Below are 21901 nucleotides of genomic sequence, written 5' to 3'. Positions count from 1 at the left end.
AGAACACCGTAGGGATCTCTATACTAAGTAGGTTGGAACAGGAGGTGCTTGTATTAACTCGTCCATATCTAAACACAGCCATGAGCAGGAGATGTACGTTGTGCACACTCTCGCGCTAGATAGAGGAACGAGCATGTGCTAGAGAGCAGTGGAACGCTGAACAGCAGAAAGACGCTGCTCCTTCTCTTGCGCTATGCCCAGGATTGCGCATGCGTTAGAGACATGTGTCTCGCGTCCGGCACATGTACACCACAAATAGGCGGCCCCTCTTAGACTATGATTACCCGCACCTGCGCTTGGAGCCGATGATCGTTCCAATCAGCGCGGGTATTTAAAGAGCCCTCCCCCTCCTGCCGTCACCTCCCAGACTACGCGGAGTCCAGATCGAGGTACCGACGGACAGGTAAGGGTGGAAGCAATTTGAAATTGTGATAAGAGCTTAAATAGACATTTGGTGCATGTCTGCATTCTGATGTTTGTAGCAAGGATAGTAGTGAGTACAACCTGATACCAAAGAACTAACAGAGGTGTAGTAATCCTACGTTGAATTGATAGCAGCAAATATACAGAGTAAGGTTATGTTTCGAGATTCTGAACAAGGTTGGTTTTACGTTTGAATGCACCGCCTGTAGTCTCCACATTGGTGCATTCCTCCATCCGTTTACATACCGGGATGAGTTTGTCTGGTTGGTCTATGAATAGAATACAGGTGCTCTCCCTTACATACGGCTAGTTTCGCTTTCAGAGCGACTTTCTTAGAGTCTTGTTTTTTAGAGGTGTGATGTTGTTAAATGCAGAGTAAGGGGTATAGAGAGACAAGTATCTATGCACAACTTGTCCTTGTTTTCCTTACTCATTAACAGAGCGGTGCCTCCTTCTCCGAGCAGTCAGCCGGGTGAGGTGAGGCTGTCCTCCCACAGAAAGCTGGGTGAGTTGAATTTATAATTTTAATTATATATATTTTCCCTTTAATGGTTACCATGTTCTGGTTTCTTTGATGAATAATGCAGTGTCAAAACAGTCACTGTTGAACAATGGTCACTAGGGCTGTACGCGATTTGATGGTGTACCTCTCTTATGGCTGGATTTTTCCCTACCTTTTAGGAAAGAAGATCGAGTTCTTATAAACCAAGCAAAAAGGTTGCTTGCCTGGTAGGGTGGCTGTTGCCACACAAGATTTTATGTGTTTTTCATTTTTCACTTAATTATTCACTAGATGTGTTATTCCTGCAGTAGCCCAATTTTTCCATCTATTTAGGTCCTGAAGAAAGCCGGGTCAGTTGACCGTTTCGGCTGAAACATGTCGACCTTATGAAACCAATCAGGAAATAGTCTATCCTTTCAAGACTATTTGGTATTTTTAAATATGACACATGGTCAATCTCTAATAAACATACTTTTTGCCCACGTAGTCATTTTTAGCACACTTTTCACCACATAGCACTGCACACACATTTCAGCTTTAATTTTGAGTCTGAATTACACACTGTGTCAGGAGTCTCTATACGCAGGGACAAGCAGGTTTGGCACCCAGCAGAGCCGGCTGGTTCAACAGTATGGGCCCAAACAATAACCCTTCTGAGTCTCAGATGACGAAGCTCCGCTAATGAGGGTGGGCTGATGGACTCTCAACTTTTGACACAGTGTTGTATTCAATACTCGGTGAGGTCCCCATTTTGTTTATAGCCTTTGAGTGGCCCTTTGTTCTATGTTGTTGGACTGAGTACCTTTTTAGGTCTCGGGACCATCTGGTCGGCAGACCGGAAGTCCGGAGATTTAATGTCTTTGAGAAGAGGGGCTTGCACCCGCCCCTCTTCTCTCCTGTTCTCCATTGGCTGGCCTCTTAAATGCTGGCCAGCCACTGGAGAAGAGGTCCAGTCACTCCGTTGAAGCCCCGTCCTTTTCGGATCGGGGGGCGTGTTTTTTCGTTGCTTTTCGCAGGGCATGTTTTTCTCTCCTCCAGCCAATGGCAAGAGGAGAGAAAAAGAAACACGCCCCCGAATCCGAAACCGAGGCTGCATTTCTCCGAGGCATTTCTGCTTGGCCTCGGAGAAAGGCGGTGGTGTCCCGGCGTCCGGACGCATTTGTTTTTTCCCCTTTTGTTGTAGAACATGCCATTTGTGCTTACACCTTCAGAAATGGAATGCCCCCTAGCGGTGTATGTTTAAGATTAGCGTTTTATAGATTTGTTTGCAAATACTGCTCCTGCCCATAAATCTGCATGAAGTCCGTTTCTCCTTGTTCCTTTTGATGGCGGCCTTGTTAGGGAACAAGGCGCGAAGGGCTCCGGGATGGATGTGAGGCCGTTTGAAGGTGAGTAAACGCACCCCACTGTCAGTTGGACGTGGAAGGGACCCCGCCGGCCCCTTCTGATAGCCTGCCTTCTCTTGTTTTGCCAATTATGCCTCCATGCCATTGATGAGTTTTTTTTATGGTTTTCTTCAAAACAAAAAAAGTGCCCAGTTCTGATGCCGCCGGAGACCGCTTTCTTCTCGCGCTGGAAGCGCAGAACTTGAAACGCGTCTTTAAAGTCGACGCCTGGGTCTGGGGGTGTCGAGGGGAGCACGAAACAGAAGGGGTGTTTGAACCGGCGCTGTGCGCTGCACCCAGGTGCCCTTTTACCACTGCCACGCTTTCATCCGGCATCTATCTAACGTTTATGACTCTCAGTGAAGATCCGGTGGTACAGTAGGCGCTGCCATTGTCAATTTAACATCAATGGCCCCCTCCGCCCCCTTCTGATAACTTGCCTCTCTGTAGTGGTATTGATAAAGTGTTCGTTTAATTATTTTTCTTCACGAAAAAAATCAAATGTTTATTTCTCGTTCCATCGGAGATCTCTTTCTTTCTAAAATTAAAGATTCTTTAAATTCCACAGCTGGGTCAGTGGGCGTCAGTGGTGAGCAAGGGAGCAGCATTAGTTTTTGACCCCGTGAATTATGCGGCACCCACATACCATCACCAGACATGCCCCCCTGCCCCACCCTCCTGTGCATTTGATGGCTCAACTCATAATTTTCTTTGGATCCTAACACGACACCCAGTCAGTGCGACTGTGAAAGGTCGGTGCTTCATGGGGGGTCCAGCTTAAACTGCAATTCGGATCGGACCTTTTCTTATCATTCGTTTTTCTATTATCATTAGGTCTCGTCTGATTCAGCGCTTGCGCTGATCTGGCCGAGACATTTTGTAAACAGACTTTTTCAAAGTGCTGCCGTGGCCTAAAGCTACAGTGCACGTGAACGTGCACGCGCGCCCTCCGGATCACTTTCACTTTCGCGGCCGCGTCACTCAGCAGACCTAGTTTGTCAGCCTCCAGCACTAACCACGCAGGGGCATGTCAGGACTTTTAGTTTTTCTTTTCTATTGCATGCACCGGGCTAAAAATCGCAGTTGGTGCACTGCTGCCTAAAGCGTGCCAGTGAAACCCACCCTCGCGCCGTGGCTCTGGTGGACAGATGTGTTTCGGGGACTGTTTTCTGCAGCTGTAGCCCTCCGATGGCTTCCTTCCTGGCTGGAACAGTAAATGACTGCTCTCACACCAGCATTCCCAGGTCCTAACAACGGTGTAATCTTTTTTTTGCAGATTTGTAGCGCTAACTCGACCTGAAGGTGTTGGAGCGCTTTGCATGCGCACCAATTACATTACACAACGGCACATTCATGCGCACCAATTACATTACACAACGGCACATTCATGTTTGTAGGCTCTGGGAGATAAGTGATTTGCCGAGAATCAAAAGCGTGCCAGTGAAACCCACCCTCGCGCCGTGGCTCTGGTGGACAGATGTGTTTCGGGGACTGTTTTCTGCAGCTGTAGCCCTCCGATGGCTTCCTTCCTGGCTGGAACAGTAAATGACTGCTCTCACACCAGCATTCCCAGGTCCTAACAACGGTGTAATCTTTTTTTTGCAGATTTGTAGCGCTAACTCGACCTGAAGGTGTTGGAGCGCTTTGCATGCGCACCAATTACATTACACAACGGCACATTCATGTTTGTAGGCTCTGGGAGATAAGTGATTTGCCGAGAATCAAAAGCGTGCCAGTGAAACCCACCCTCGCGCCGTGGCTCTGGTGGACAGATGTGTTTCGGGGACTGTTTTCTGCAGCTGTAGCCCTCCGATGGCTTCCTTCATGGCTGGAACAGTAAATGACTGCTCTCACACCAGCATTCCCAGGTCCTAACAACGGTGTAATCTTTTTTTTGCAGATTTGTAGCGCTAACTCGACCTGAAGGTGTTGGAGCGCTTTGCATGCGCACCAATTACATTACACAACGGCACATTCATGCGCACCAATTACATTACACAACGGCACATTCATGTTTGTAGGCTCTGGGAGATAAGTGATTTGCCGAGAATCAAAAGCGTGCCAGTGAAACCCACCCTCGCGCCGTGGCTCTGGTGGACAGATGTGTTTCGGGGACTGTTTTCTGCAGCTGTAGCCCTCCGATGGCTTCCTTCCTGGCTGGAACAGTAAATGACTGCTCTCACACCAGCATTCCCAGGTCCTAACAACGGTGTAATCTTTTTTTTGCAGATTTGTAGCGCTAACTCGACCTGAAGGTGTTGGAGCGCTTTGCATGCGCACCAATTACATTACACAACGGCACATTCATGTTTGTAGGCTCTGGGAGATAAGTGATTTGCCGAGAATCACAGGATGTTGAGGGGACGCCGAGACTCGAAACCAGTTCCCCAGTTCTAAAGTCGGCAGCTCTGGTTGTTAGGCCACATTCTCCTTAACCTTTAACAGAGCATTGCATTTCCCTGTGCCTGAATTCACCGTATGACTGAGACCCGTCTTTGACACCTCTCCGTGCGGTGCCTAGGTCCCCGCAGCACCCCTCCCTCCGCTGCCAGCCGCCGCTGATAGAAACGCCTCTGTGCTTCAGGCCAGCCTCGGCCTCGTCATTTGTCATTTGTTTAGCCCACACCTGTTTGCGTTCGCCAGAGCTGTCCAGGGGCAGGGAGGAAGGCCGGGATACAGGCTCTTTCATCCCTGGGACTCGGTGTGCTCGCAGCCTCGGCCCTCAGGGACCCTGGGGTCACATGCGGGGGTCGAAGACATACGGTTCTCATTATGGGATCTCTGCCAGACCCGGGGCTCCGCCACTTTCCCATTTCTCTCAATTACTGTGTGTGCCCTTTATTAGCTCTGTGTCTTTTCATCCTTTTCAAAGGAGCGGTCTGTTCAGAACAGGTCTCAGCCCCCTCCCGTGTCACTCCGCGATGCGCGCCCCTCACCCAGCTCAGCGTTGAGTTGTGCGTTCCTATGATCAGACACGTCCCCTGCAGGCCCCTCTTCGGTCCCCCCTCCATGGATGGGATTGCTGTCTGTCTCTCTGCATGGCAGTTTATTTGCCTGTCTGCCTCTTACCTATATACCTACCTGCATTTGGTGATCTATGTACCCAATCGCCCATCCTTCTGTCCGTCCCTCCATTCATCCATCCATCCACCCACCCACCTACCCGTATGCTCGTCTGTCCATCCGTCTGTCTGTCCGTCCATCAATCCATCCATCCATCCACCCACCCACCTACCTATACGCTTGTCCGTCCATCCGTCTGTCCATCCATCCGTCTGTCCATCCATCCATCCATCCACTTACCCACATGTTTGTCAGTCCGTCCATTCGTCTGTCCGCCGGTCCATCCATCCAGTCACCCACCTACCCGTCTGTCCGCTCATCCATCCATCTATCCATCCACCCACCCACCCACCCATCGCTAGTATGTTCTTCTGTTTATCGATCCTAGCAAGAACAACAGGGTCAATGGATGACTGAATTTAAAAAGAAAAGTTTATTATTTTTTGTAAGTTTATTTGAGAATTGCCCGTGATCCCCTTTGGACCCCTTTCCCTTTTTGAATTAAAAGAAACCCATACTAAATGTTTATTTTTAAATGTAGTCCCATTTCCTTTAAGGAAAATGGTCTACATTAAAAAAAAGTTTTCTTTATTAAAATGTGGACACAACATTGTGGTCTGATGACCCCAGCAGGTCACCATTCCTGTTATGGCATTCAGGTGTAATGAGGCACCCTTTACAAACGACTTCTTGAATATTGATGCGACAAGTAGGATTGCGATTTGGATTGGTTCTAAAAATACTATTCCTTTCACAAAAAGTCAGTGCAATTCTTACTTCAGGTCATAAATCACCACCTTAGGGGTTCATTATGAGGGCCAAGGGAAGCGCAGGTGGAAATCAAACATTCTTTTTGCAAATAAATTACAAATCAAAAGGTGATGGCGTATCTGTTCTGGCTTTCTAAAATGATCACAGATTGATTGACTTTTTAGATGTGTTAGAGGGTCAGAGAACCTGCTAGAAAGATTCCGACGGTTTGTGGGTATGATACTGGTACCGTAGGTCAGGTGTTACTGCATTTACTGGAGTAATCTGTGTGTATAATCTGTGGTGATAGGTTCCTATCACAAAAAAAAAAATTAGAGGGTTAATGTGCCTGCTGTGGAGCATTATTTGTAAGCATAGTAGCTCAGTCGCTGATTGTGCTTGTTGCAAAGATTCTTGAGTAATCCTTGTAAAATAACTCAGTGGGTTGCATGCCCACTTCAAACAACTGCATGCAGCCCACTCCCAGGCATAAGTGTTTGCTGTCCCGTACTGTTTTTAGGTCTCGCCTTGCTATCGCGTAAGCGATCGCAAAGCGAGACTATTGTAAGGGGGATTTAAAAGTGCTCCCAAAAGCGGATTGCATGGCGAGCACGCGCACAATCACGCGCATCGTGCCGCCATGCAATTTGTTTGGCATCGCACTTCAAAGGGTCCGCTCCCCCACCTGGAATGCGCTCCCCCGCCCCCGCCAAGCGCGCGCGCCACGCTCCGCCGGGCTTGTCTTGTTTTAATTAGAGCAAGCTGCCCATTACACTTGTCTCACACGTTTGCCATGCGCTGATTGAACTGCCTTTCAACTGTTCGTGCCTGCCGTTTGCCATTTCTCTGCTGCCCTGCTTAACCTCCACTTTGCCTTGCTGCTGTTTTGCATTTTTTTTTTATTATTATTATTTTTTTTTATTAGTCCAAGCAAGCTGCCGGTTACGCTCGCCTCGCGCGTATGCCACCAACTGCCTTATGAGTGCTTGTGCCTGCCGTCTGCCACGCTCTGCATTGTCTTCGAAGACCGCGCACTCCTCACAGCTCATCTCAGAACTCGCGCCACCTTCTATTGCGCATTTGCCCGTGCCATTCTTCTCGTGCCTACACTGTGCTACTATCAGAGACTTCGCGTCTCCTCACGAGCGTGTCTCTCATTTATCGCTCTGCCTTTGTTACGAGCGCATCAGGCCTCTACTGTTGCCAGCACTTCCATCAAAAGAATGAAGCGTTGTGGCCACATCCATATTAAGCAAACACTTATCTCTAGGTGTTCAGTCTGTTGTTTTCGGTCCCTTCTCCCAAGAGTATCTCGCTCTAATCAACACCAAAGAGCGTGAAATTGATTAAAAAGACAGTCTTTCTTACTGAACACTGCCACCATGTGGGTGGGGCCAGGAGAGGATCTTCCTCGTGGCAGCGCAAAGGCATCGTGAATCTCCTTTGTGGCACTCATCGCTGCAGGCATTATTTTGGCCTTTCTGTACCCCTATTGGCCTTTGATTCCCCGTAAATCATTCGTATCAATGTTTAGGATTGGCTGGTCTCCGAGATCCGTTCAAAATCTGTGTGCGGATACATTCAGATTTGGAGCAGTTTATTAAAGCATTCATCTCTTCCACCTCCTCCCATGTCGGTGCGTGTCCTTTCTTTGTTTCCTGCTCATGTTTGCCTTGTGTTTCAGTGTGTGCCCAACCCCAGAAATTAAGGAGGAAATAGGCACGAAGAGAGGGTTGTCACAGAGGGAAATTAAACAAGCATTTGCAATGCAATAGGTCTCGCATTTACGGGAGTTTGAGCTATTGGCATTGTAATTGACAATGCGTTTTATTTATGTTTTACAAACAAAAACATAAATAAGAGGCATTGTCATTTACAGTGCCAATAGCTCAAACTTGCATAATTGCGAGACCTATTGCATTGCAAATGCTTGTTCGTTTTTCTTTTTGACGGTTGATTTTAATGTCAGATTCGTTTTGCTTAAACAATTTGTTTTGAATTTAGTTAGACTGTGTAACATAGCACTTTGTTTTGTATTTAGTTAGACTGTGTAACAAAGCGCTTTGTTTTGTATTAACAGAGCGCTTTGTTTTGTGTTTAGTTCGACTGTGTAGCATAGCGTTTTGTTTTGTATTTAGACTGTAACATAGCGCTTTGTTTCGTATTTAGTTAGACTGTGTAGCATAGCGCTTTGTTTTGTATTTAGACTGTGTAACATAGCGCTTTGTTTCGTATTTAGTTAGACTGCGTAACATAGCGCTTGCAAGGCTGTGCCTCTTACACTGACCTGTGTGAGTGCGTACCGACCTAGAAGGACAGCGTCAGCTCTGCTACCGGTGACGTCTACTTGCCCCTCTCACTCACAAGGTACACAGAGTTTACGCCCCTCTCTCTCAATCGCTTCCCTCCCTCTCTAGCTGTTCATCTCTCTTACTCTCCTGTTTCCCGCTTGCTTTCGTGCTCCCTCTCTTTCGGTCACTCTTTCTCTCTTTCACATTGTCTCGCTCCAGCTCTAGATGTGTGGCTCTCTCTTCCTCTGCTCCCTTTCCCTTCTGCTTTCTCTCCTCTCTCTTTAGCTCTTGTTCTCTTTTTTTCGTTCTCTCTTTACCTCCCCTCTCACTTCATTGCTATTTCTCCTTCTTTCTTTTTCTTACTCTCGCTCTGTCCCTTCCTCTCTCCCTCCCTCTCATCCTCTCTCCCTCACTTCCTCTCATCCTCTCACCCTCTCTTCCTCTTCCTCTCTCCCTCTCTCCTTTACTCTCTCCCTCCTTCCCTCTCTCTGTCCCTTCCTTTCTCCCCCCCTCCTTACCACCTTTCCTCCCTCCCTCCATCCCTGTCTCTCTCTCCTTCTCTCTCACCCTTCCTCTTTCCTTCCTTCCTCTCTTCCTCCCTCTCACCGTCCCTTCCTCTCTCCCTCGCTCCCTCCTTTCCTCTCTCCATTCCTCCCTCTCTCCCTCCCTGCCTCCCATTGTCCCTCCCTCTCACCGTCCTTCTCTCTCTCCCTCCTTTCCTCTCTCTCTCCCTCCCTCCCCTCCTCTCTCCCTATCTTCCTCTCTCCCTCTCTTCCTCTCTCCCTCTCTTCCTTCCTCTATCCCTCCTTCCCTCTCTGTGCACCTTCTTTTTTCCCTCCCTCACTCTCTACCTCCTTTCCTCACTCCTCCCTTCCTGTCTCTCGCTCCCTCCCTTTCTTCCTCCCTCCCTCCCCCGTCCCTCCCTCTCTCCATCCCTCCCTCTTTCCGCCCCTCCCTCTCTCCCTGCCTTTCTCCGTCCCTGCCTTTCTCCGTCCCTCCTTCTCTTCATCCCTCTCTCCTTCCTTTCCTCTCTCCCTCCTTCCCTCTCTCCTCCCTTCCTCTTTCCTTCCCTTCCTCTCTCTGTTCCTCCCTCTCTGTTCCTCCCTCCCTTTCTCTCTTCCTCCCTCTCTCTGTCCCTTCCTCCCTCCCGCCTTTCCTCTCTCTTTCCCTCCCTGCCTCTCTGTCCATCCCGCTCTCCCTCTCTTCCTCTCTCCCTCCCTCTCTCCCTTCCTCTCTCCGTCCCTTCCTCTCTCCATCCCTCCCTCTCTCGGTCCCTCCCTCTCTCTGTCCCTCCCTCTCTCCCTCCTTTTCTCTGTCCCTCCCTCCCTTCCTCCATCTCTCCCTCCCTCTCTACCTCCTTTCCTCCCTGCCTCAGTGCCTCCCTCTCTCCTTCCCTCTTTTCTTCCCCCCTCACTGTTCCTCCCTCCCTCTCTCCCTCAGTACCTCTCTCCCTCCCTTTCTCTCTCCGTCCCTTACGCTCTCCCTCCCTCCCTTCCTCTCTCCCTCCCTCCCTTCCTCTCTCGTCCCTCCCTCTCTCTGTTCCTCCCTCTCTCTGTTCCTCCCTCATCCCTTTCTCCGTCCCTCCCTTTCTCCGTCCCTCCCTCCCTCCTTCCCTCCCTCTCCCTCTCCCCATCCCTCCCTCCTTCCCTCCGTCCCTCTCTACCTCTCTTCCTCTCTCCCTCTCTTCCTTCCTCTATTCCTCCTTCCCTCTCTATGTCCCTTCTTCTTTCCCTCCCTCACTCTCTACCTCCTTTCCTCACTCCCTCCCTTCGTCTCTCGCTCCCTCCCTCCTTCCCTCTCACGCTCCCTTCTGCTTTCCTTCCCTTCCTCACTCCGTTCCTCCCTCTCTCTCCACCTCCCTCCCTTTCTTCCTCCCTCCCCCATCCCTCCCTCTCTCCATCCCTCCCTCTTTCCGCCCCTCCCTCTCTCCCTCCCTGCCTTTCTCCGTCCCTCCTTCTCTTCATCCCTCTCTCCTTCCTTTCCTCTCTCCCTCCTTCCCTCTCTCCTCCCTTCCTCTTTCCTCCCCTTCCTCTCTCTGTTCCTCCCTCCCTTTCTCTCTTCCTCCCTCTCTCTGTCCCTTCCTCCCTCCCGCCTTTCCTCTCTCTTTCCCTCTCTGTCCATCCCGCTCTCCCTCCCTCCCTCTCTGCGTCCCTCACTCTCTCCGTCCTTCCCTCCGTCCCTCCCTCACTCCATCCCTCCCTGCCTCCCTCTCTCCATCCCTCCCGCCTTTGTGTTACCACTTCTGCCCTTAATCAAAGCTGCCACTTTGGGAACATATCTCCAAGCACTGACATTTAAGAGGAGAGAGCAGTAGGCCAATGTCATGAGCAATACCAATAGCTCTAACTTTGACAATGCCGAGACCATTGCATTGTAAATGCTTGTTCTAGTTGTTTTCAGTGTTGCTTGGGGAATAAAGGTACTTTAGTCGTTAAACTAGTTCCCTTTGGACCCTTGTATATCGCGTTTTCTTACCCTCCTACCCCACCAAAAAATCTCTTTACAGAGAATGTGTGTGCCCAAGCGATGTGGTGCCATAACTAATCTGGTGCCACCAGCCCCAATAATGCATCGCATTATTGAGTGAAGGGTTACAGGCACCTACCTTCCTGTGACATTGTAGTACCAGAAGCACTCCCATGTATTGGGACCACATGATGACCTTTGACTACAATTGTTTTAATTTAATGTACATGTTTTATTTTCACTTTGCACTTGCATTTTATGTCTCCTTGTAGCTTCAGAGTGGAAGTGTAACAGCCTTACCAGGAACAGAATGTGTGGGATGTACGTTTGAAAGCAAGAGAAAGAAATGTGTGTGATGTACTTCTCTGTCTCGGAGTTTAGTTTTATAGGCAGTGTTGCCCAAATGTGCATTATTTTGGGCATTGGGAATTGAAGTGTGTAGTGCTATAGGCAGCGGTGAACAAATGTGCATTGTGTTGCACATTGGGAAGTTCTATGAAGTTTTTACTATCGACGTTGACATGCCCTCGTGCCATCTTGAATACTGACTCTGTCTAGCTTGAACTTTGCGCACACAACCCGGCCCCCAGATCATCCACGTTGTTTAGGCTATCCATGTTCAAGAGTGTTTTCTGTACTTTTGGAGATTTTTTCTGTACTTTTGAAGATGTTTTCTACTTTCTCAAGCTTTGCTAAGATAAGGGGCTGGAACGTGTCGGAGCGCAGAAGAATACATGCTAACTTCTGTGCCTTTGGAATGCTTTTGGGACTTTGGCCAACTGCAGTAAAATCCTTGGCGCAGAGGAGGTCTTCCCGAAAACTTCTAGTGCATTGAAATTATAAAACAGGAGTTTGTTGACTTGGAAAGCGGGATTTTGGACCTAAAAGGACGCGTCTTGTTCAGTGTAGGAATTCCCAGCTTGCTGAGTCTCTTGGCCCCGACTGTGAATCCCTTAGTCTGGAGTGGGCTAAGATGAAGTTATTACAGCCGGTGATGTATTTTCTTTGATTATTGGCATTGTGATGTGCGAGTGTGTCTGTGTGCACATTCAAGTCTCCAGAGGTTATAATCATCTGATGTATTTAATGTAAATATCTTTATATCTTTTCGTGGTTTCCTTTGGTTCATTGTATCTGATTACTTGCATTCAACAGTGTTTATTTCTTGCAGAGGATGTCCAGTATCGTTATCTGCTCGTATTTTATTCAATGTATTTTATTCCATGCATTTAATATTTGCATTTGCTTACTTTTAAGTGTGTTATCATTGCTTGTACATATGTAGGTATATACATTTATTTGTTGTTGAATTTAACATCTGGGAAAGCCTTTCTGTTGTAGAGTGTTGCCAAAAAACAAAACATGCTTTATTCTGAAAACTGTCTTTTGATGTGCCTCATTTTATGAGAGTGAAATCCCTTTCCAGGTATTTTCTTTTTTCGCCCTGTGTGTGCCTTAGTGTGGGAGAGCTGAATTTTCTCTTATTTGGGAGTGCGAAGCAAGACAGATATGGATCAGGAAATGGCTGGGTGGGGCGGCCATAAGCAGCCAACCTCCTGCCACAGCCATCTTCTCTCCCCTGAATCCCAGTGGCAGCACAGTGTAAGGGACATTGCCCATCTCCGGTAGAGAATGGGGACAGCAGAGGGCTCAGATGACAGGCCTGTTCGGACACTCACACCCCATCAAAACATTCAGAGTCAGTGACTCTGAGCACAGGTGAAGAGCCACCACAAGGCCACAGAAGAACTGACAATGCAGATGTGTCTGTACGAGTGTCAGAGCATTCCGTAGGGTAGCCGGCGAAGGGCAGGTATTAAGATTAAAGTGACCATCTCTGTCCAGGTCTTTATGGACACTGTTTCAGCTGTGGACTTCTGTGTGAAAGCCTAATGACCTCTGAGTTTTGCTTTCATTGAACTAATTAGACTAACACACCAGAATTAAATGTTTTGTTGTGAAATGTTCAGGACTGCATATATTGTCTGCCGTGAGGACATCATCCTAGTTACCATGGAAGAACATGTGCTGCTGGAATGGAATGACGGGAGCAATACATGAAACTACTTGGTAAGAGATAGCACTGGATTCAAGTAAAGCTGGGAGTGTGTGAAGGTGGGGAGAAAAGAAAAGCAAGAGAGGGAAAAGTAAAAGCATGGTGTGAGAGCAGCAAGTAGAGCAAACAAAAGAACATAAATACACATTGACAAAGGCAAAGTAAGAGTGCTGAGGTACAATGACTTAGAACAAGGGACAGAGATATCTATGATTACTTTACCTTGCCCCATGACCATAACCTAAAGGGAATAGTAATGGGACACCATAACCTTCCCTAAAACGCCATGGGATTGATTGAGAGCTCATCCAAGCAATGGCAAACCATTACAAATACATTTGAGCCAATGTCTGAACAGGTCAGGGCAGCCGCTCCCTCTTCAGCACTTCTTATATTCAATTTTTAAAGTTTTGGTTACATGAGCTCTCCCATACATCAAAACCCATCTTTGGTAAGGCCCCAAAACAGCAGAGTATACCAGGGAACTCTTGGGCTCCAATTTGTTTGCCTTGTGTTACTGTAGTTTCCACTTCATCTCACTCTATGGAAACAAGAATACTTCAGGATATCTCCCCTTAACTGTTGACTATGTAGCAACCTCACTTGCAAAGAGAGGCACTTTTTAAAACAATAAAATATAAACAAAATGTACGAATAACATGTTTTTTATTCAACTTAGACCACCATTTTAAGAGGATTCTACTTCTTCCATTATCATACTCAGTATGGCCAGAAACATGGCAAACTCCTGGTAGGTAACCTTCTTGTCACCATCCATGTCCATCATTTTCATAACTTCTTCCACCGCATTCTCGTCTCTCCCTGAGGCCTGCAGAAGAGATGGGGTGGCAACAATCAGTAGGAAGTTCTATGCAATTGAAGTACAATACATTCTTGAAGCATGTCCTACTCCTTCACTGTAAGCAAGGATTGGAAGATGTGCCCTCACCCTCAGACATCAATATATTCAGGGCACAGAGAAGTCCTGCCCCTGGAGACCCAGGTATTAGTTTTGACCTGGCAGGACAGCCCCTAAAATGTGAGGAGTCCAATAGCACTGATTGCTCAATCCCCATACCCTGGCAGATTCTGTGGACGCATTTCAAATCTCTGAGTTGATTTACCCACTCTGCCTTCTAGGTGGTTGCTCTTTCGAGGCATCTAAAAATTGCTCCATCGAGCAGTTCAACTCATTTTCTCCTAGGCAGGGATCAAGCCTGAAGCTCTGTCCTTGGGGTTGCTGCTATCAGTCACCAGCAGCCTTAAAGGAGAACCTGCTCAGCTGAAGCAGACAAGAGCACTGCACTGAGTGTATTGAAGCTTTCGGAATCCCTCACTAGAGAGAGTAAGAGCTTCAAAGACAATGTGAAGGTGGATTAATCCTGAACTACGGGCATTACCTGGCAAGCTTCCATTCCTGCACAAGAACCAGCTTTGTTAATTAAGGGGACCCCTCTCCCCTTTTAGCTTCCTTGGTTCTTTATAACCTCCATGAGCCTTCGCCTCATCCAAGGGCACCAGTCGAAAGTTCCAAGACACCATACAACTCATGCTGAATCTGCTGGGAAATGACGAGGTCCAGCAACAAGCCTGTGCTGCGCCAATACAAGATCAGTGGTGGAAGTACATACCCTGCTCCAGGTTGTGAAGACTATACCACAATGTTGCTTGTTTGAACACTCCATTTGGATGGATGGTGCCCATATATCCTTGAGAAAGGATTTCTCTACTTTTAGGACTGATTCAGGAGTAAATGACTTGGGGGCTTTTCTTCCTACTTCCTTCTTTCTGTGAATTTGCGCATATGCTCAGGGTGTCTACAACACATGTGGTTTCCAAAGACACTCCTAATGGAGAAATTTAGGACCTGACCCTTGGGCTGCTCTGTAGGCATGGTAAAAGAGCTAGATGTTGAATGTTATTTCTAAAGGAGACCATGGTCATTTCTGTCCAGCTGTGAGGCGTAACATCTGTACTATTCTTAAACCACAAGGGATGTTGGTAGATGCAATTCATCTTCATGATGAAATTCGGGTTGAAGTAGTGCTACATGTTGAAAAGGAGAGCATTAGGCGGGGGACCAAGCACAAGAAAATCTCTACAGTGACACTGGTACCAACACCATCAGCCGCATTCTTTCAAGGAAACCTTTTTTCTAAAGTTTGCATACACAACCGTCCTGGGTAGACAGTGGAGAGGTCAATACAGCATCACTAAATTGGCAAAGAGTGGCATAAAATCCCTAAGGCAGCACTAAACCTAGGACATTAAGAGGACCCAGTGGGCATCTGCCTGGTGGATGATTGCAAAAAGCTTTGGGCGAAAAAAAGTAGAAATTGGTTGTAAATGTCGCATCTATGAAAAGGGGTAACAAACTTCCTACTATAGCCAATCTTCATTCCACAATGTACTCACACATAAAGATGGGAACTCAGTCTTCACAAGAAGCTGCAACTGGGCCTGGTTGAGTTCGCCACTCTTGCCATCTGCTCCAGAGTATTTTTTGAAGGTCTCGAGCATGATCTCACAGTGCTTTTCCAGAGTCATTATAACTGGTGCTTCGATCTGTAAGGAAAGTAGTACCACAGTCAGTGTTTAGTCTTTAAAATGGCGAATAGTGTCTTTATCAAGCAGTAATGAACCACAGACCATTAAGGGGGGAACTACCTACAGTCCCCTCTCATCCTCTGGTCCAGCCCAAAATATAACTCTATAACTCCTCTTGATGACTGGTGCGCTCCAAATAGGCCTTGCCGAAAATGTAATTACTTCGGTGAAATTGACATATTGCGTGTTACGTGAAATTTCATTAAGTTTTGCTGGAAGGAGACTGGTTTGCACAAAAAATATACTAGCAGGGTTTTCTGCATGACCAGGTTTCCTGTCTGGATCATACAAGACTGGTTTGTTTAAAAAGTCACGCAAGACACAGACAATCCTCTCATTAATTTAAATCGTTATTTTGCAAATTTTGCATTGGAAATTATAGCAAAAAGAGAATTAGGCAGTTTTGCTTCCCTAGTGTGAAGGACAGCTTCTGCCTACGTCTGTTTGTCAGTGTCAAGCAAAGTCCTTTCGTTTTATTTCCTGTACGATATGGTTCTTCATGTGGGCTTCTCCGAAGCAGTAGCGGCCCGTGCATAAACGCAGAAGGGCCCCACCCACCTACCTTATTTGCAGATATGAAGAGTGTCTGTCAGTCTGAGCAAAGATCAGTCTGACAGACATTCTTCATGCCAGGACAGGTCAGGCAGCCAGGCACTTTACATGTGGTAAATGTGCTGGTGCCTGGCTGCCTCAGCTGAAATTTGCAGAGCTGAAGATGTCACAGCCCTGTGGGCGTGACCTCCTCAGTGTCATGTTAAGAAATTGGGGGGCCCCGGGCAAGACATATTTTAGGGGCTCCTGTAGGCACAAAAACAGTTGAAATATGTCTTTCCTGGGACCCCCAAAACCCTTAAGATGACACAGGGTATAGAGGCAGAGACAACGTTAGAGGTAGGCAGATAGAGAGATGTTTAGATAAAGAAAGTATACTAGACAGAGGTAAAAGAGAGAAAGATCACTTTCCTAGGGGCCCCTTTGGAGGATGGGGGCCCCTGGGCAATTTCCCACTTTACAAGTGTCTTAAAATGTCTCTGGACTGCTGTTGTGGCCAGCAAAGAGCCTGGAGGTTCTTACCCTCATGTCGAGGGGGTGCATCACAGCAATACTCAGACCTGGTCTGTTTAGTTTTAAGCCCTGAAGTGCCCAGGGCCAACTGTCCATCAGTGACTCCTCGTCACAGAGTTGGGTGGGGTGAGCAATCTTGCTTACCCCATCCCACTGTGTGACAAGTAAAGGACTGCTGCCTTCTCTCATTGGCTGACCCATAACAAGGTCACTCAATGATGAGACGGCAGTCCTAATTCTCCAGGACCCACCAAGCGCTCCCTCTCACGACCTGAGATCACCGCTCCAGGCAAGTTTTTTTTTTAATGTTCGGTGCATGCATGTATGGTTGTATGCATAAATGTATGTGTATTTGTGTGTGTGTGTGTGCTGTGAATGGGTGTGGGTATGTGCTTGTGAGCGGTGGCTGTATGTGTGTTTGCTTGTGAATGGATGGGTATGAGTGAGTGGGCATGCAAGCGGGTTTGAGTATGTCTGTGCAGGTGTGGCCCACCTGTCAACCTGCTTGAATTACCAGCCACTGAGTTAAACATGTAACATGCCCACGACACAAAACACAAGATTACATTTGGATAAAAATGTCATGTGCAAAATCGATCTTGCACCGACAATCTGTAGTTCCATCTCATCTGCCTCCTCCTAGATTGACTGTCTTTGTGTGATCTTGCTCTCTCCATTGTTAGGTCTGACTCTGAGTGGATCACATATCTGCTGTTTGACACAACCCACTCTCCCACAGCACCTACTGCAGATCAGACGTCAGTACACCAGATGCAATGCCTCCAAGTTGAGTTTCTTCAAGGTGGACCAGATGAGTAACATTTGGTTTAGCAACATTAACTGGAAAATGGATACGTTAGAAGGGGTTTTGGAAGAGACGTATGCAAGCAAGCTCTTGTCCTGGGAGTGTTGTGTTGTTAATTCTGTATTCCAAGTTCCTTCCAGGAATAGATAGCCGTGTGCTGCTTAAATCTCAGCGTTAGAGACCAGAGAGAGCTGTGAGCTGCTGGTGGTTGGTTATCCTGGAGCCAGTGGTCCTCTGCTCTTGGGGCTGCCGTAAAGTCAAATTTCAAACTAATGTGAATCAGTGTGGATTCTTCAGGGTCCTTTAACCCTGATGAAGGTAACATGGTTATAGTCGTGAGCGGTCCATTATAGAGGTGGCTGTTCTTGCCTTGTTCATTTCTTTTGAGGTCTTCAATAACCAGGATCGACATTGATGGGTGTGTCCAAAACAAATCAATAAAATACTGAGCAACTAGTTATGAAGGACACAGATACGCAGTAGAATAGAAGCAGCCCCTCCCCCATTTTCAAGAGGGGAAAGAGATCCCCCAGCTGGTGGGTGCAGTGTGTAACTGACACTGTCTGTGGGGAATGCCTTGAGGCCATGAGAACTCTGTGCCCTCTTTCTATGGGTTGTCTTGGGGGGGGCACACAAAGTGGGCGCCACTTCCAGAAGCCGTGTTTGCCATTGAGCCTTCATCTGTTATACGGCCTGGGCACAGCAGCAAAAGTTCACTGTCTTTTCAGGGATCACGTCCCCATATAACAAAGGGATTGTCTGCTTGGGGTTGCTCCAGCATACATTTTAACCTGGCACAGTCCATGTTAAAGAAAGGTCTGTCCAATAATTTGCGGCCTCTTCTGTAACATTACAGTGCCCCAGAAGCACATGCTACAGGCACAATGGCCCGTTGCATCCCCAGGGCAGACAGTACAACAAACGTTTCTCTCCAAGAAACCCCTCAAACACTAGCATTATGGAAGATTACATCCCTATACAATCCTTTGGAGCTCAACTGGAAAAGGGTCCCCCATCACCCTGGCGGTCCATTATCTGCAACTGTTCTAAACCAAGAATTATAAAGCAGTCTTTTGCTTGCCAGCTATGTTGACCCTGTAGCATTCCCAATTGTTATATGGTGAAATAGTAATGTTACAATGATGCTAAAAGGTAGAAATAAAATATTTACCAAATCAAAATCAAATGCCCACACACATGCCTATCCCAATACTGGTGGTGAAGGCTTCCTAACTAATCAAAAGATGTGTAATATTTCCAGGAGCTTAAGTGTACTTTATACAATACCTACCTGGACTACCCAACGCTTTATTTAAGACCCAGCATTCTGGTCTGTGCGCTTAACCTCGCTGTTTGCATACACACTAGAGACCGGCTCCATTCCAGATTCATGGCGAGGAAGTGTCCTGCAACCAATACTGATCCTTCCAACTACAGATTAATTGCTCTTATTGATGTTGAGGCTAAAATCTACGCAACTAATCTGCTGAAAGATCCAGAGGACTGGGTCAATCACACAAAACTGACCCCTAACACGCAAACAGGTTTTCGAGCAGGGATGGGCACCCTAACAAACTTATCAGCTGACACGCTCTTGGCCAACCAAGCAATAGTTAATTCAAAAATGTTGTATACCTGCTTTGTAGACATCAAAGCAGCCTTTGATAAGGTCCCTAGATCCTTGCTATGGGCTAAAATGAAGTCTTGGGGAGCCCCAACGAAACTGTTAGACGCAATCATTAATCTATACTCACAAACATGGGTCCAAATAAAAATGGGGGATGGTCAAAGTTTAACTAATAAAATCTCGACCGTAAATGGCTTAAAACAGGGGTGTGTTTTGGCCCCCTGCTTATTCAACATCTACACAGCCGACCTGGACAATAACCTTCACCTAGCACAAGGGGACCCCCCAAAACTGGGCAATGTTCGAACAACAAGCCTGCAATATGCTGACGACATAGTGCTGCTATCTCAAATGCCCAGAGGTCTACAGCACTTGATAAATCAATTAGCACTATATACAGCTTCAGTTCAACTAATCATAAATTTCCGGAAAACAGAGGTTATGTGTTTTTCAAACTCACATAAAAAACAACCAAAATTTACCTGGACGTTAAACAGTGACCCCCTGGACCAGGTGGGAACAAACAAATATCTGTGGGACTATTAGATCAACGCCTGAGTTTCAAGGAACATGTAGAACTAGGGAAGGTCAAAGGAAAACAGCTATTATTCGTATTTAAAATTTTGCAAAAAAAACTGAGCGACATTTCAACAACACATCTAATAACAGTTGTGGCGGCAACATTTTTGCCATCAATCACGTATGGTTCTGAACTTCTAAACACAAAGGATGCAACAATTCTAAATACTGCTCAAACGAGCCTCTTTAAGAATCTATTTTTTATTTCCGCGCCATATTCCACAAGCCTTGATCAGACTGGAATTCGAGTTAAAAAATCAGTTTTGATGGATTTTTACAGATAAAGACAGACAGAAAACAAAGTGTTTTTTTGTCTGCATTTATTTTTAAAAGTGGATAAATACAGAAAAATCTGCTTCTTTTAAGGTGCTCTGTGCTGTCTTTCAAGAATTATAGGCCAACAGCTGAGCAGAAGGACAGCATGGGAAATTAGAAAAACAGGATTAAATTTCATTAAATAATGCCACGTGTCAACATACATTTGTAGTATAATGCTAATATTAACTAGCGGAGTTTTGTTATATAATATTTGTCAGCTGAAATTGCTAAAACAAACTGACATCAAAGTATGAGTGCGCGTCTATCAGTTAAATAAATATGGAAATGTACCGTTTTAGAACTTAATTTATCCAAAAAATAAATATGGATAAATACAGATAAAGTGGGCACAAAATAAATATGGATAAATACAGACAGAAATGCAAAAAGAATAATTACCATAAAACGGGGAGCCCTACTTCTAACTGGAACCTTTGGGGTCTGTTCTGTCCCAGTCTTAAAGTGCTGCATCTTTAAGATGTAACGAGCAGCGTCCCTCCATTTACCCAGTCTTAAAGTGCTGCATCTTTAAGATTAACAAGCAGCGTCCCTCCATTTCCTGCATCTTAAAGATTTAACAAGCAGCGTCCCTCCATTTCCTGCATCTTAAAGATTTAACAAGCAGCGTCCCTGCATTTCCCCAGTCTTAAAATGCTGCATCTGAAAGATTTAACTAGCAGCGTCTCTCCATTTCCCCAGTCTTAAAATGCTGCATCTGAAAGATTTAACAAGCAGCGTCCCTCCATTTCCCCAGTCTTAAAGTGCTGCATTATAAAGATTTAACAAGTAGCGTCCCTCCATTTCCCCAGTCTTAAAGTGCTGCATCTTAAAGATTTAACTAGCAGCGTCCCTCCATTTCCCCAGTCTTAAAATTCTGTACCTTAAAGATTTAACAAGCAGCGTCCCTCCATTTCCCCAGTCTTAAAGTGCTGCATCTTAAAGATTTAACAAGCAGTGTCCCTCCATTTCCCCAAAGCCGGAAGCAGAAAGAAAGCAGCTCTTTGGGTGCTGATTAATGTGTTAAAATGTCAAATGCCGCTGGTGCCAATACCAAAAACGTCAGATGGATCAAATGCTTTGTTGGTTTTTGCCAGCACCCACTCATCTTCATGGCTCACCCAAAGAAAACACTCTAGAGCCAGGCCTGGAAGAAAGAGAGGTTCACGCTCACAGGGGCCTTTGCAAGGCGGGGAAGCCGAGCGAGGGCCCATTTTGGCCATGTCTCTGCATGGCATGAGGGGAGCCCAGAATGCCGGCTCCTGCCAGCCCACGGCGTCTGCGGTGCCCTCGTGCTCTTCCCGCCTTCAGCAGGTTTGTTCCGGAATGAGGATGCCGCGCACTGATTGTAAATACTGGTCCGAATCTCATTCCCTATTCCCGCCACAGATACGGGTATAAGCCAGTCTTATGTGAAATCTGGCCATAAACAGCATTTCCAGCCACAAGGCGCCCCCCACGCACCCAGCCTCCTTGTAATGGGCGCCAAGCAGAGAGTCCGGACAACTGCGCATGAACCTTACCTCACCCACGAGCCGGAGGAAGAAGGCGCAGGCGGCTGGCTCTGGAAGGAGGTAAATTGCGATGTCCTGCAGGACTATTTAAAGCCCTCCCAGCCCCTCCCTTTTTACTCCAGGTAAAAGTGGCCCTGCCTGTTTGAAACCGAACATGTTTGAACAAACAGTAAAAATAAAAACTACACATTTCAATGACCTCTTTGTGATCTCACATTGTTTTTGGAATGGTGTGGGCAGTTTGTCGACCTATCCGTTATCACCCGAGGATGGAATTTCTCGACCACGCCTTAAAAGACAAAGAGCAACCCGTGGGTGTGCTGTGGGACTTTTGCTTGTTTTTCTGGTACTTACTAGTTCTGTTTGCTTATCAAAGAAATGCATTAATCTCTTCTTCTCTGGGAGTAACGACCCCCCTCTGTGATGGACAGATGGAATCCTTCCGTGCACCCC

General features: G+C 46.8%; 1 protein-coding gene across 2 annotated transcripts; it reads right to left on the bottom strand.

The window, feature by feature from the left end:
• Positions 1–13585: 13585 nt before the first annotated feature.
• On the bottom strand, positions 13586–21513 carry LOC146772828 (protein S100-A4-like). Of its 2 annotated transcripts, none has more exons than XM_085636959.1 (3): positions 21458–21513; positions 15352–15501; positions 13586–13765 (listed from the first exon to the last, which is right to left on the bottom strand). In XM_085636959.1, the coding sequence occupies exons 2-3, from the start codon at positions 15481–15483 to the stop codon at positions 13625–13627; spliced, it is 273 nt and encodes a 90-aa protein (XP_085493085.1). In that variant the 5' UTR covers positions 15484–15501; positions 21458–21513; the 3' UTR covers positions 13586–13624. The 2 variants fall into 2 exon arrangements, with proteins under 2 accessions (XP_085493085.1, XP_085493086.1); XM_085636960.1 differs by lacking the exon at positions 21458–21513 and adding an exon at positions 19523–19599.
• Between the last annotated feature and the right edge of the window lie 388 nt (positions 21514–21901).

This window comes from Triturus cristatus, chromosome 12 (genome assembly GCF_964204655.1).
Source record: "Triturus cristatus chromosome 12, aTriCri1.1, whole genome shotgun sequence".
Lineage (NCBI taxonomy): Eukaryota > Metazoa > Chordata > Amphibia > Caudata > Salamandridae > Triturus > Triturus cristatus.
The sequence above is the reverse complement of the archived record's forward strand: the minus strand, read 5'-3'. Positions and strand labels throughout refer to the sequence as shown.

Coding starts and splice junctions, on each gene's coding strand:
- LOC146772828 (XM_085636959.1), bottom strand. CDS start 15,483: ATGACTCTGGAAAAGCACTGTGAGATCATGCTCGAGACCTTCAAAAAA. Junction 13,766..15,351: donor CTGAGTTCCCATCTTTATGT/GTGAGTACATTG, acceptor TCTCTTCTGCAG/GCCTCAGGGAGAGACGAGAA.